Source organism: Palaemon carinicauda, chromosome 14, assembly GCF_036898095.1.
Source record: "Palaemon carinicauda isolate YSFRI2023 chromosome 14, ASM3689809v2, whole genome shotgun sequence".
Lineage (NCBI taxonomy): Eukaryota > Metazoa > Arthropoda > Malacostraca > Decapoda > Palaemonidae > Palaemon > Palaemon carinicauda.
In genome coordinates this window covers 100,028,927-100,043,753 of record NC_090738.1, presented here as the reverse complement: position 1 = coordinate 100,043,753, position 14,827 = coordinate 100,028,927, and the positions used below count along the sequence as shown (strand labels likewise).

Sequence of the window (14,827 nt, the reverse complement as noted above, 5' to 3'; positions counted from 1 at the left end):
CTTTGTTCATTCCTGTACTTGAATTATCGTCAGTGATTATCGTAGCATAAAGGAGATTTATCATATAAATTAAGAATTATGCCCATTCAAATATCAGTTATATATATACAGTCTGGAATTATTTTTTTTTCTTTATTGATCAGACAAGATCTCTTATCGTCTTGTATATTTTCAAAAGGAGATGAAAGATAAAATCTATATCTGTCGAAGTATTTAATATATTGAAGTTCTTGAGATTATAGATTGGGCGATGAAACCTTTAGAAAAATATCATGATTCTTGCAGACTCACTTAATCAGAAAGGATTTGTCTTTGGGAAAAAAATCTAGAATTAATGGAATCCTAATTAGGCCCCGCCCACTGCATTAATCTGGCAGATGTCAATGGTCATACCGTCAGCAAAATGGTCCAGTTTTGAAATCCAATATTCCCGGTTCCAGTAGTGGAAAAATTGCTTATTATGAATGGTATGAAATCCAACACCCCCCCCCCCCCCTTCATCACCACACAAAAAAGGAAAAACTTAATTAAGTCCATGGAATTAAATGACTGAATTTTCATAGATGGATTATTATATTTCGAACTATAAATGGTTTCCACTGATTCATTATTAGGAATTTGTTTCGATTATACGATTGTCAGAATATCCTTTTTAATTCATGCATGAAATATTCAATGAAATGAGTTTAATTATCATTTACAATATCTTCACTTCACAATACGATTTTATGCTTACCAAGAGGAAAGTTGGCACTGAACCATTACAGTGCAGCAGTTAACCCTTTGAGAAAGAAGTGTTTTGTAATCTCAGTGTTGTTAGGTGTATGAGGACAGTTGAGAATGTGTATAAAATAAGCCAGACTATTAGGTGTACGTGTAGGCAAAGGGAAAAAATTAGTCATAACTAGAGATTATGGTTGTTGAAGATTGCCTGGCCCTTTTGGCCAGACACGGGCTCTTGCAATCTTGCAGCCCGTAGGTGTTTTGGTAGGATTTATTGGGATAGGTAGTTGGGATGGGGGATATTCTGCAACTTTTATTTTAGGATACTGGGATAGGTTTTGGGTTGTGATAAGATGTTTTGAGAAGGAAGTAGTTGACTGTGGGAAGGGGATACCTTCCCAAGAGCTCAATGGCTCCAGTCTTAGTTAGAGAAAAAGAATTATAGTTGTAAGTCCCGATAAGTAGGAGATCTCGGAAAGGAGTTGAAAAGTTTTAGTTGGAGATATTGGTATAGGTGAAGTAAAAAAAAACTTCATAGTGGTTTAAGCTTAAGTTGTGAGGTGGAGGGATAGTGTGAGATTTCAGCTGAGTAAGAGAGAGCTGAAAGGAGGGAGTTGTAGCAGCTTGAGTAGTAGAGATAGGATGGAATAAAAAATTCCTGTACCTGTAAATCTAGAAAAAAGTAAAAATAAAGAGTTACTTATGATTTAACTTATTGAGACTTCTATCAAAGGTGGTTGGGAGGGATACCTGACCTGGGAAGAGAGAGATTGACGGTGAAAAAGATGCCGGATACCAAAAAGACCGCCGACGGCTCCACTCCCATCTTCAACGTTGAAGAAAGGACGGGAAGGCAAAACTGTCTCCTTATAAGGAGTACGAGTTGTTGCCCTCAGCCGCCAGCACCCATTCTGATTCCAGCAAGGGAGATTAGCTGAGAGGATATAAAGAAATGTTGGAAGTCAAAAAGACCGCCGACGACTCCAACCCCATTCTCAAAGCCGAAAACAGGACGGGAAGACAAAACTGTCTCCTTATAAGGAGTACGAGTTGTTGCCCTCAGCCATCAACAATCGTTCTGCTCCCAACATAGAAGGTGAAGGGGGGATAAGAAAGTTTCTTTTCAATTTCCGCTTAGATTGCCGATTGGCGTTGTTGCAACGTTATCTCGGTGGAGGGTAGCTGTAGAGAAAGGCTGAGAGGGTATTATGATTGTCGATTATGTGTTTGACAATTGCTGTTGCAGTTGCAGGATTGTTGAGGTTAAGATCCTGCTGAAGTAGGCTTGTTTCCTGACATTGCTGTAGATAGTGCTGTAGAGGTTCTTCTGTGTCTTGATTGCAGTACTTGCACGGTCTTATTGGTCTATGCTGTGCTTCTGGGTCTTCGCCGTTATCTAAGATAATTTGCCAGCTGCAGATGATAATTGATTCCTGGCGGGGTGTTTGTCTTGCAATTGGGTGTGGTAATATGTTTGTCGCCTCAATATACCACTTTGCAGATCTTGCCCCATCTAGGAAGGCTCGCCTTACTTCACTAGTCTTTATGGATGTTAAAGTAGGCAGCCATTAGATTCTTGATGGTTTTTTGTGAAGGTTGCATTGATGGTTTTTAGTGAAGGTTGCAGAGTAATGCTAATAGTTTATTATTATTATTATTATTATTATTATTATTATTATTATTATTATTATTATTATTATTATTATTATTATTATTATTATTATTATTATTATTATTATTATTAAATGTTAAGCTACAACCCTACTTGGAAAAGCAGGGTGCTATAAGCTCAGGGGCCCCAACAGGGAAAATAGCCCAGTGAGGAAAGGAAATAAGGAAATAAAGGAAAATAAAATATTTTAGGAATAGTAACAATATTAAAATAAATATTTCCTATTGAAACTATAAAAACTTTAACAGAACAAGAGGAAGAGAAACTGGATAGAAAAGTGTGCCCGAGTGTACCCTCAAGCAAGCGAACTCTAACCCAAGATAGTGGAAGACCATGGTACAGAGGCTATGGCACTACCCAAGAATAGAGAAAAATGGTTTGATTTTGGAGTGTCTTTCTTCTAGAAGAGCTGCTTACCATAGGTAAAGAGTCTCTTCTACCCTTACCAAGAGGAAAGTATCCAGTGAACCACTACAGTGCAGTAGTTAACCCCTTGGGTGAAGAAGAATTGTCTAGTAATCACAGTATTGTCAGGTGTATGAGGACAGAGGAGAATCTGTAAAGGATAGGCCAGACCATTCGGTGTCTGTGTAGGCAAAGTGAAAGAACCGTAACCAGAGAGAAGGGTCCTATGTAGTACTGTCTGGCCAGTCAAAGGACCCCATAACTCTCTAGCGGTAGTATCTCAACGTCCGGCTGGTGCCCAGGCCAATTCAAGGTTACTTGCCTGTTGTTGCTTTGATGGAACAAGGCTAAGAATTTAATTGCAGTGATGAGGTAAACATTCTCTGTAGGTTCCTTGTTGCTGACGGCCAGAATGGCTCCTCTGGAATCTGTATGGATCGTTGTGTTCCCATCTTGTTGGTTGGCAGAGTGTTCTAGAGCTTTTTCAATAGCCACTAGTTCAGTTTGCAGTGTGGAGGCGTGGTTGGAAAGTCTCCAGTTCTCTCTATATCCTGAAGAAGAGATAAATGTAGCAGCAGCTGCAGGGATTGCACGGTCTACTGATCCATCCGTATAGTAGACGTGAGGTAAGGTGTGTTCCTGATTGCATTCTTTGCAGCTTCAGTGAGTTGCTCTGGTGTGCAGAGAGCCTTGCTTGCTGCTGGTAGGATGGTGAAGTTGTATTTGATAGGGTCCTGAGCCCATGGGGCAGGAGGGCTGTAGCCATCATGCTTTTGTTGTCCCTTGGTTTTTTGGGCTTCATTTTGCATCTGCATCATTCTGAGTGTATCTAGTAGTTTCTTTGCATGTGAGTTTGGCTGGTCTAGCTCTTCCGCTAGAGGTAGAAGCCTTTATAGTTTGTTGTTGAGTGGGCTTTTTCTGTCTGAGATGAAAGCCGCCCACCACCCACCAATCGCTCGCGCCCCAACGAACGACTTCTACAGCCACTTACTACCTCCCATCCGCCGCAGTTTTGCTACTACCACTTCAGATTCGGGGCAACCGCGAAGAAATGTGCCAAGGATTGTCAGTGGCCAAAAAACATGTAAGTAGGCCATCGCTTGTGGCGGTGGCCTCCCATGTTTCTAATCTTTTCTTTTTACAGGATGCAGTAACGGGCTTACGATTTTTGGTAGACACGGGTGCTTGTCGTTCTCTTTTGCCAAGGAAACTCTTCAAGGCACGACGTACTCTGTCTACATCTGCCGACGTCCGCTTGGTAGCTGCAAACGGATCTGCGATACACACCTACGGTTACGAGAACCTCACATTATCGTTCGGAAACGGTAAATTCAATTGGAAGTTTCTCGTTGCTGACGTCACAATGCCAATCCTCGGTGCGGATTTCCTCTCTCATTTCCACCTTCTGGTCGATGTCGCCCACCGACGATTGGTCAACGCAGACTCGTACTTGTCGACACCTCTTCAACCTGCCCCCTCTAACCTCGCTCTCCACATCAGCGCACCCACGGATGCCTACGCCCACCTTCTCACGTCGTACCCGGAAGTTTTCCATCCAGAACTTCGCCAAACGCCTACGGTTCCTGCCAAGCGCCGTATTTATCACCATATCAAGACGACGGGACCCCCAGTCTTTGAAAATTCAGACGTCTGGCACCGGAACGATTGGCAGCCGCCAAACAGACGTTCGCCGAAATGGAGGAAATGGGCCTTTGCCAAAAGACCTCCAGTCCATGGTCGTCACCCTTACACATCGTTCTGAAGAAAGACGGCTCCCTCCGTCCGTGCGGGGATTACAGGCGCCTGAACATGCAAACAGAACCGGATCACTACCCCCTCCCAAACATTACCGACATGACCTCCTACCTGCACAAAGCGAAGGTTTTCTCAACGCTCGACCTCCTGAAGGGGTATTATCAGGTGCCTATGAACCCAGAAGACATCCCCAAGACCGCCATCACCACTCCGTTTGGTACATACACCTTCAATTGCTTCTGTTTTGGCTTTCGTAATGCTGGGGCAACGTTTCAACGTCTCATGGATGGCATCTTAGGGGACCTCCCTTTCTGTGTATGTTATGTGGACGACATACTTGTGTGCTCCTCCTCAAAAGAGGAACACCTCCGTCACCTGCGCATCGTGCTCGACCGCCTGCAACAAAATGGCCTTGTAGTCCGGTACGACAAGTGTACCTTTGGCGCCAACGAAGTGTCGTTCTTAGGGTACCGTATCACTCCTGAAGGAGTCCATCCCCTCCCTGAGAAGGTAGCAGCCGTTCAGAACTTCCCCGCGCCCTTAACCGTCAAAGCTCTGCAGGAATTCTTGGGCATGATCAACTATTATCACCGTTTTCTGCCTGCCATTGTGGCCACTCTTGCTCCCCTCTACGCCTCCCTCAAAGGCAAGCCAAAGGACCTGAAGTGGGGTCCCTTTCAAGAAGCGGCCTTCTGCAATGCAAAGAAGGCCCTATCAACTGCTGCGGCTCTCACTTTTCCTATCCCACACGCCCCTCTTCTTCTCTCCACCGATGCCAGCAACGTCGCTATTTGTGCAGTACTCGAGCAGGTGGTCAAAGGCTCATCCCACCCATTGGCCTTCTTCAGCAGAAAACTGTCCAAGGCAGAATCGCGTTATTCTACCTTCGATCGAGAATTGCTGGCGGTGCACTTGACTGTCCGTCACTTTTGCCATTTCTTAGAAGGTACGCCCTTCGTCATTTGCACAGACCACATGCCTCTGGTGCACGCCTTCACTCGACAGTCTGACGCCTGGTCCGCCTGTCAACGCCGACATCTCTCCGCCGTGGCTGAAAACAATTGCACCCTTCAATACGTCCCTGGGAAAATGAATCCCGTTGCCGATGCCCTATCAAGAAACACGTTGGCGGCCGTTCTACTGGGGTTGGATTACAACTCCCTGGCTGAAGCCCAACGACAGGATCCAGAGTATCAAGCTTGTAGGATATCCTGCACGTCCCTCCGTTGGGAAGACTTTCCCCTCAAAGACTCCAACACCACCCTCATCTGTGACGTCAGTACTGGTAGACCGCGACCTTGGATTCCTGCTCCCATGCGCCGACAGGTGTTTGATTTCATTCACGGCCTTTCACATCCCTCGTGCCGTTCTACTGCACAGCTGCTGAAGGCAAAGTTCATTTGGCACGGCATTTCTAAGGATGATAAGGATTGGGTCCGCGCCTGTACTTCTTGCCAAACTTCCAAAGTACATCAGCACACGGATTCAGGAGTGGGCACCTTTCCTCAACCTCAGCGTCGTTTCGCACACATTCACGTCGACGTTGTAGGCCCCCTATCCACATCACAAGGACATCGTTACCTGTTTACCGTCATCGACCGCTCCACTCGTTGGACTGAAGCCATTCCCATGGAAACTGCAACGTCCGCCTCATGTACATCTGCCTTACTCGCTGGAAGGATTTCAAGATTCGGTATCCCTGAGCATATTACTTCTGACAGGGGAACCACTTTCACCTCTCAATTGTAGACGTCATTAGCGAATCTCCTGGGCATCACCCTACATCAAACAACAGCCTACAACCCCGCTGCCAATGGAATGGTTGAACGTTTTCATCGCACACTCAAGGCAGCTTTGATGTCCCGCTGCAAGGATTGCAACTGGTTTACTCAGCTTCCCTGGGTCCTCCTGGGACTAAGGACCACTCCTAAAGACGCCCTCGACGTCTTGGCAGCTGAAATGGTGTATGGCGACCGGTTGGTTGTCCCTGCCGAATTTTTTCCTTCTACAACCTCCTCCGACGATCTCCAGCGCATACGTCACGTCGTGGGAAAATTTACTCCGTGCCGCCAGACTTACAAGCCCCCAGCGAAGCATCACATACCAACGGACTTGCACTCTGCAACGCACGTCTTCCCGAGCAACGACACCAGCAAGCCACCGTTAACGCCCCCTTACAAGGGCCCTTTCCTTGTGATCCGACGCAGTCCGAAAGCATTCCTACTATACATTCGGGGCAAAGAAGACTGGGTCTCCATTGATCGTCTAAAACCTGCTTATCTTTTGCCAGATGACCCGCCTACAGTTTGCCTCTCTAGATCAGGGTGCCCTATTTAACATGTACAGTATGTAATTTTTAGGGGGGGAGCCATGTACCAACCGTGTGTCACACAATTGTACATAATTATTTTGTATATATTATGCTTGTATCTGCGCTCTTCCCTCGCACTAAAAAGAACCTGAATGATCATGTCTCCGGTTTTGCTCTGTAACATTGTCTGTCTCTCGAACATGTTATGTCCTGTTGCCTTGAGGTTTTGTATATAAAGGTGAGTGTTCCTTAATAAACAACTCAGTTGATTGCATCCTGCCTTGTAGTTCACAACCCTCTCTCGGCCCGTCACACTGGCTAGACAGTACTACATTTGACCCTTCTCTCTGGTTACGGATCATTTTCTATTTGCCTACTCACACGCGCGCACCAACACACACGCACACACACACATATACACACACACACCAAATAGTTTGGTCTATTCTTTACTTATACTCCTCTGTCCTCATGCACTTGGTAAGGATAGAAGAGGCTCTTTAGATAGTGTCATAGCCTTTGTACCATGGTCTTCCACTGTCTTGGGTTAGAGTTCCCTTGCTTGAGAGTACACTCGGGCACACCATCTACTTTCTCTTCCTCTTGTTTTTTTTTATAGTTTATATATGAAAGATTTATTTTAATGTGGTTACTCTTCTTGGAATATTTTATTTTGATTATTAATTGCTTCTCTTGTAGTTAATTTATTTCCTCATTTCCTTTCCTCACTGGGCTATTTTCCCTGTTGGAGCCCTTGGGCTTATAGTAGCCTGCTTTTCTAGCTAGGGTTCGAGTTTAGCAAGTAATAATAATAATAATAATAATAATAATAATAATAATAATAATAATAATAATAATAATAATAATAATAATAATGCTTTATGTTATCCAAGCTTCCATCATTGACTAGTTAATTAACTCCTTATTCACTAATTATGATTTATTAATAGAAAAAACCATTTTACTTTCGTCAATGTAATGAAAAGAGCTCGAACTCGTTGAATAAGACTTGACATCAATGCATAGAAAACTGAAAGGAAAATTGAAGATTTTCTTTTATTCCAATTGATTCAGATGAATTCTGAATGGAGGCAGAGAAATTCGCGATGAGTATTTAGGATTACTTGATGCTAAATGGGATACGGCAACGAAACTTTGTATTGAAGAATTAAATTTCTATATTCGTTGTGAAATATGAAGGTACTTAATTTGATTTAAGGAAACCTTTGTTAACTGAATGGTAGAGAAAATGATTCATTAGGAAAATTATTATCTAACATACAGATACACTTTAAAGCTTATATAGCAAAAATTAGTAAAATAAGTACATTCTTTTTTTAGATACATTATATTTTATGAAAATAATACTTTGGAAGGAATTTTCATTATTTGCTCCACTTGAGCACCATACACATAAATAAAGAAGTACAGGTCTATACTATTTTGTTACGCAGTAACTCCCATATGATTACAACCGAATTCAATGAAAAGAGCCCTTGGATGTGCACGTGCAATTATCATCCGTTATTTGCTCCATTTGGGGCCTATAAATACTTGTTCTGTCGCTGAATAGAGTTAGTTATTCCGGGACTCACCTTTCCATTAAGTGTCTTTCCTTCTTGTCACAATTTTTAAACATCAACAAAATTCTTATCCTGAAGCTCTACTTATCTTCCGAGGATTTGATGATATCCATAATTCTCTCAAGCGAGAAACATCGTAGTTAAAATTGTATTGGAATAAACTGTTCGAATTTCGAAGAAAAGAAAAAAGATAAACATTTCAGTTCGGTATAGTTTCTCAGCTATTTTAGAAGTCTTATTTATAATATCGCTTTTAGGATAGTTTTAGTTATGAAATATAATTTCTTTTGGATATGGAAAAAGAACACCTCTCCGAAAATATTTTATTGTCTATTAACTATGAGATAAGATATATCTAGATACTGAAAAAGTAAATATTTGGATTTAGTAAAGTAATTTCAAGTCAACAAAAACACATAATTTTTTTGCTGTTTCATAGGCTATCGCTCCTCTATTCAGGAGTAGATGGTTATAAGGTGGATATATTGAAAGAACCTAGTGACGTGAGAAAAGAAGGCATCACAATATATATATATATATATATATATATATATATATATATATATATATATATATATATATATATATATATATATATATATATATATATGTATGTATATATATATATATATATATATATATATATATATATATATATATATATATATATATATATATATATATATAGTGTGATGCCTTCTTTTCTCACGTCACTAGGTTCTTTCAATATATCTACCTTATAACCATCTACTCCTGAAAAGAGGAGCGATAGCCTATGAAACAGCAAAAAAAATAACTCAAATGTCAACAGGAAGGTCGAAATAAACCATGTGTATTACAAATATATATATATATATATATATATATATATATATATATATATATATATATATATATATATATATATATATATATATATATATATATATATATATATCACAAAATAGGGGCACCACTATAATCGTATAATCACCTTAGCAAGGAAAGACCATTAATATTACAAATAAAACACAATCTCCCAACTAACGTTCATACCGACAGTATGAGAGAGAGTGATAGGAGGAGACGAGAATTCACGAACACCACTATTAAACCACATTTATACGACAGGAAAGGATACTGAGAGAAAGATTCCTTAATCCTAGCCAAACACAACGATTCCATGAATCTAACATTTGATCAAAAACACACACATTCACAGGCATAAATAATTAAAGCAGACAGGTCACACATATGGAGTCAATCTTCCTCAAGTTGACCGGTCAGTGAAACTCTTCAACACGACTTTTATCCCGAAAATAGTACAATTATAGTAAGGTTAAATATCTTATTCTTCTTCGTAGCTGAAGCGCAGAATAACGACCTCAAGGATGTAATGGACTTTGCGGAGGAGGCAGAGGCGATGCAACAACATACAATTATCAACAGTCTCCTGTGACTACCACTGAAGCACGGACACCTGAGCACTATGTCTCACTCAGGTCAAGAAGGAGAAACACCAAATCTCTTTCTCCTTTCCCTCACACAAGGGAGTAAGTCAGTTGCCGACACTGCCATATGTTTTGCCCCGCACGTCCAAGAATCCTTCTGTCGGGAGGCCGCACACAGAACTCCTGTCTTGTGGATTTCCCCTTCGACAAAAGCACACACCGCCAACTGGTAACTGCTGGCCACGCCCACTCGCTCTCGTAAATATGGAAAAAAAAAAAAATCAGACACTGAAGAGAGGGTCCAACAAACTGTTATCAGGAAACAACCTCCTAAACGAGGTGATTAAATAATCAAAGTGGAAACCAAAAATCATCAATTGCTGATATCAAAGTTACTGTAAATACCTTACAAAGTTACGGTAAATAACTGGCAACAAAAACCAAAAGCAAGAATAAATTAATAAAGTCAATAATAATATTAAGGCAAGAGTGAGCATGGGTTATCAATTGAGCTGCGCTGCCTTACAGCTCCCCACCTTAAAGGAAAAAAAAAATATTCATTTTAAGGGAGACACATACTTAAATCACATATATATCTCAAATTAACCTACCACCATTAATATATCAATCAAACCTACTTTATTATCCTAAACCAGCCTATTGCTGCTACGGGCATAAATATATAACACCACATTTCAATAGACTTTCATTGTACTAACACCTCTAGATAATCCTATTAAACTTTGTTGAGAGAGCCAGGCACCTGAAAATTCAGTTTCAATATGATTAATTTACCCTATCAACCTCGGTGGGGAAAGCCCTAGAGAGGGCGTCCGATATCACATTATCCTTACCAGAGATATGCTTGATCCCAAGGTTATATTCTTGTAGGAACAGACTCCAGCATAGTATTCGCTGATTCTTATCTTTACACCTATTTAAAAATACGAATGGGTTATGGTCATTGTAAATGTCAATGGGATACATCGTCGGATTTAAGTACACATCAAAGTGTTCAACCAACTTGACCAAACACAAGGCCTCCTTTTCGATGGTCGAATACCTTCTCTGTGCGGCTATCAACTTTCTCGAAAAATAAGCTACAGGATGAAGGATCCCATCCTCTCCCTCCTGTAACAAAACTGCACCAATGCCAACATCGCTGGCATCCGTGGCGAAGGAAAAAGCCTTTGCAAAATCTGGAGACCTTAGAACTGGATAACTGGTCAGTAGAGTTTTGAGCTTCTTATAAGCTCCCATACATCCATCGTCCCAGAAAAATGCCACATCCTTCTTCAATGAATTTGTTAGTCGGGCGGCCAAATCTGCGAATTTTTTCACGAAACGCCTGTAGTACCCCACTATTCCAAGGAATTTTCGGACGTCTCTCTTATTCTCAGGAATTGGGAATTCTGTAATGGCTTCCACATTCGCCTGTTTAACAGATACCCTGCCCAAACCTACTTTGTGTCCCAGGTACACTATATTTTTGCACGGGCAAACACACTCTTCTTTAGGTTTATAACTAACTCAGCTTTCTTCAGTTCCTCAAAGAGGGCTCTAATACACTTGATATGAGACTCCCAGTCGTCGCTGTAAATAACTATGTCGTCAATATAAACTACACAACCTTCTACCTTACTGGTGACCAGATTCATTAGCCGCTGGGACGTGGCGTTGGCGTTTTTCATGCCGAACGGCATGACTTTATACTCATACAAACCGTCCCCAGTTACGAATGTAGATACCTCTTGAGCACGTGGAATCAGACCTACCTGCCAATAGCCTTTTAATAAGTCAAACTTACTAATATATTTCGCAGAGCCGATTCTATCTATACAATCTTCCATCCTCAGTAAAGGATAAGAATCAGTTTTGGTAACCTCATTCAGCCTCCTGTAATTGAAGCACAACCGATGCTGGTCACTCTCCTTCTTAACTAGAACCACAGGAAAACTCCACGGACTACTCCTGGGTTTTATCAGGTCGTGATCGAGCATGTAATTCACCTCTGCTTGCACGAAGTTCCTCTTGAAGCGATTCAGCTTGTAAGGACATTGCTTAATTGGACTGGTATTGTCAACTTCAACGTCGTGCTCCAAAAGGCGAGTTCTGCCAGGGGAATCCTGAAAAAAGAATTTATATTCGTTAATTAAACTCACTAATGATTTCACCTGAGCTTCTTCTAAATGTTGAAGCTTTTCCTCTAAAGTATTAAGTATTGTAGAATTCTCAGAAAGGTTACTAAATTCCACAGGATTTTTCAAATTATCCTGATCAAATTTATCTGTCCCTACCTCTAAATCCTCATGGACGTTTACTACAGCTACAGGATCTACTGTAACTTCTCTGTTCACAAATGGTTTCAGCATATTTACATGGCAAATTTGGGTCTTCCTCCTCCTTTGAGGAGTTTCGATCACTTAAATAACCTCGTTCAATTTCTTTAATATCTTCCATGGGCCTAAAAACTGGGTTTTTAACATATTCCCTGGGAGGGGAAGAAGGACTAAAACCTCATCACCAACCTCAAATGAATGTGACTTGGTGCCTAAGTCATACTGAAATTTCATCCGAGATTGACTGGCTACCAAATTATTCCAAGCGAACTCCCAGGCACTTCGTAATTCCTCCTGTAAATTAGATAAATAGTCAATAACATTAATCTCATTTATACCATTACTTTCTAAATGTTCCCTCACCACATCGAGGGGGCCTCGTACAATATGCCCAAACACCAACTGGAATGGGGAAAAACCGACAGACTCATTAGGCATCGCCCTAAGAGCAAACAGAGCATAAGGGACCTCTTTGTCCCACTCCGTACCATGTTCATAAAAATTTTTTTTTAATACTGACTTAAACGTTTAGTGCAGACGTTCGACTTAACCTTGACTCTCGGTGTGGTACGGCGACGACGTAATGTGTTTCACTCCGAGCTCTGACATTTTTCTTTTGAACGTCCTACTTGTGAAATTCGTCCCACAATCACTCTGGAGGAACTTTGGGATACCGAATTTGGTGAAGAAGTTTATCAACGCCTCCACTACCTTTTCTGCCTTCGCACTCCTAAGCGGGATAGCTTTTGGGTACCTGGAAATTCTATCTACTAATGTTAATAAATATTCACATCCTCCGCGCGTCCGTGGGAGGAGTCCAACCACATCTATAATTACCTCTCTGAAAGGTTCTCCCACAGCAGGAATGGGAATCAGCGGGGCTTTCGGAATTTTCTGATTTGGCTTGCGAACCAGTTGGCACACCTGACACGACGATACAAATTTCTTCACATCCCGGCACATCCTTGGCCAGAAGTTTAATTCTGCTAACTTCTGGAAGCATTTACGTACCCCAAAATGCCCCGACAAACTTTTCTCTATACCTTTCGGGAACCAATAACTGCCTTTTAACTTCTACTTTATCGGCTGGAATTTCCCTGGCTCAACTGACCCGATAAAAAGAATCATTGATCCTGGAAAAGAAAGGTTTGGTAATATCCTCAAAAGCAGCCTCGTCATTATCAGTGCGAAATTCTAAATTCTGAGCCTGTCTGAAAGCCTCAGAATCCCAATGAACATTTTGTAAATTTAAATCCTCGCCACTTTGCACTTCCATCACAGGTTGATTGCCTATTTCATCCAAATCAATGTCAAAATCACCTACCTCTTTGGCACGCAAACTAGTCGTTACACCTATAGGTTTTGTATCCCCTGTACCTGAAAGTAAAGTCAAGGTTGATATCGGGAAGGGCCATTTCCTTCCTCGAAGCCAGGTCATTTGCATACTGTGGCGGATGTTGCAAAAACAATCCCCACACCCTTGAATCACTCTAGCTGACAAATGTCTCAACAAAACAAACTTTCCCCTTACGGTTTCTAAAACCAGACTCTTAGACAAAAGGACAAAAAACAAAACAAAACATAACCTTAAAACTATATTTCTTAAAACTTAAAAATAAATCATAAACCATCCACACAAAAAAACACTTTAAACTAATCAAAACTTAACACTTCAAACTAATCAAAACTTAACACTTTAAACTAATCAAAACTTGACACTTTAAACTAGAATCAACAGCATCAAAAACTTTACACTAAATATACCATATCACTATTCAAATAAACACAAAAAAACCCTAACAAACTTAAATTACACAACACACCAACACCAAAAATAAATAAATAAATAAATGAATATATATATAAATATATATATATATATATATATATATATATATATATATATATATATATATATATATATATATATATATATATATATATATATATATATATATATATATATATATATATCTTTTATAAATATTATGGGACACCAACACTGTCGCTATACACAAGCCGAACTGTCTTTACGGCACACTAATACAACTATGTGTTTAACAGTTCACTGGGTGGCAATTTGCCACAACTACTTCCCTGATTGTGGTGGTGGTCATCATCATCATCATCATCATTATCAATAACGCGCATTATACAAAATCTTAATTGTAAATAATAGGCCAGGTCGTCAACAGTTGGTCAAGCCACTAGAGCATTCTAACACAATCAAGTTCCTTAAACAAGCCAGGTCATCCACAGTCAATTTCATATTCAAGTGAAATCTCTCTAAAGAAGGAATTATGGCCTGCCAAAATAAAAAAAGAAAACACTTATGAACACTCCTAGCTAACTAAACTATCGCACTATAATCAAAGATAAATAATAAATTGTTCCTATCATTCACAATCACGACAAGCAAAGATAAACAAAACTGTACTTACTTTTTAAATAAATAAACACTTCCACGCTGGTAATAAAGAATAAAATTGTAATCCAACACTCACAAACGCAACTGCCTCAAGCTGCAGTCAAATCAAAATAGACATTCACCCAAGACATCCACCACTGTCGAGACCTAACTAAAAACATAAACAAACAATCTCATTTGT

The 14,827-nt window shown here is 40.5% G+C and overlaps 1 protein-coding gene across 1 annotated transcript; it reads right to left on the bottom strand.

The window, feature by feature from the left end:
• Window positions 1–12,302: 12,302 nt before the first annotated feature.
• On the bottom strand, window positions 12,303–12,656 carry LOC137652901 (uncharacterized). Its single transcript, XM_068386297.1, has one exon. The coding sequence runs from the start codon at window positions 12,654–12,656 to the stop codon at window positions 12,303–12,305; it is 354 nt and encodes a 117-aa protein (XP_068242398.1).
• Window positions 12,657–14,827: the final 2,171 nt, after the last annotated feature.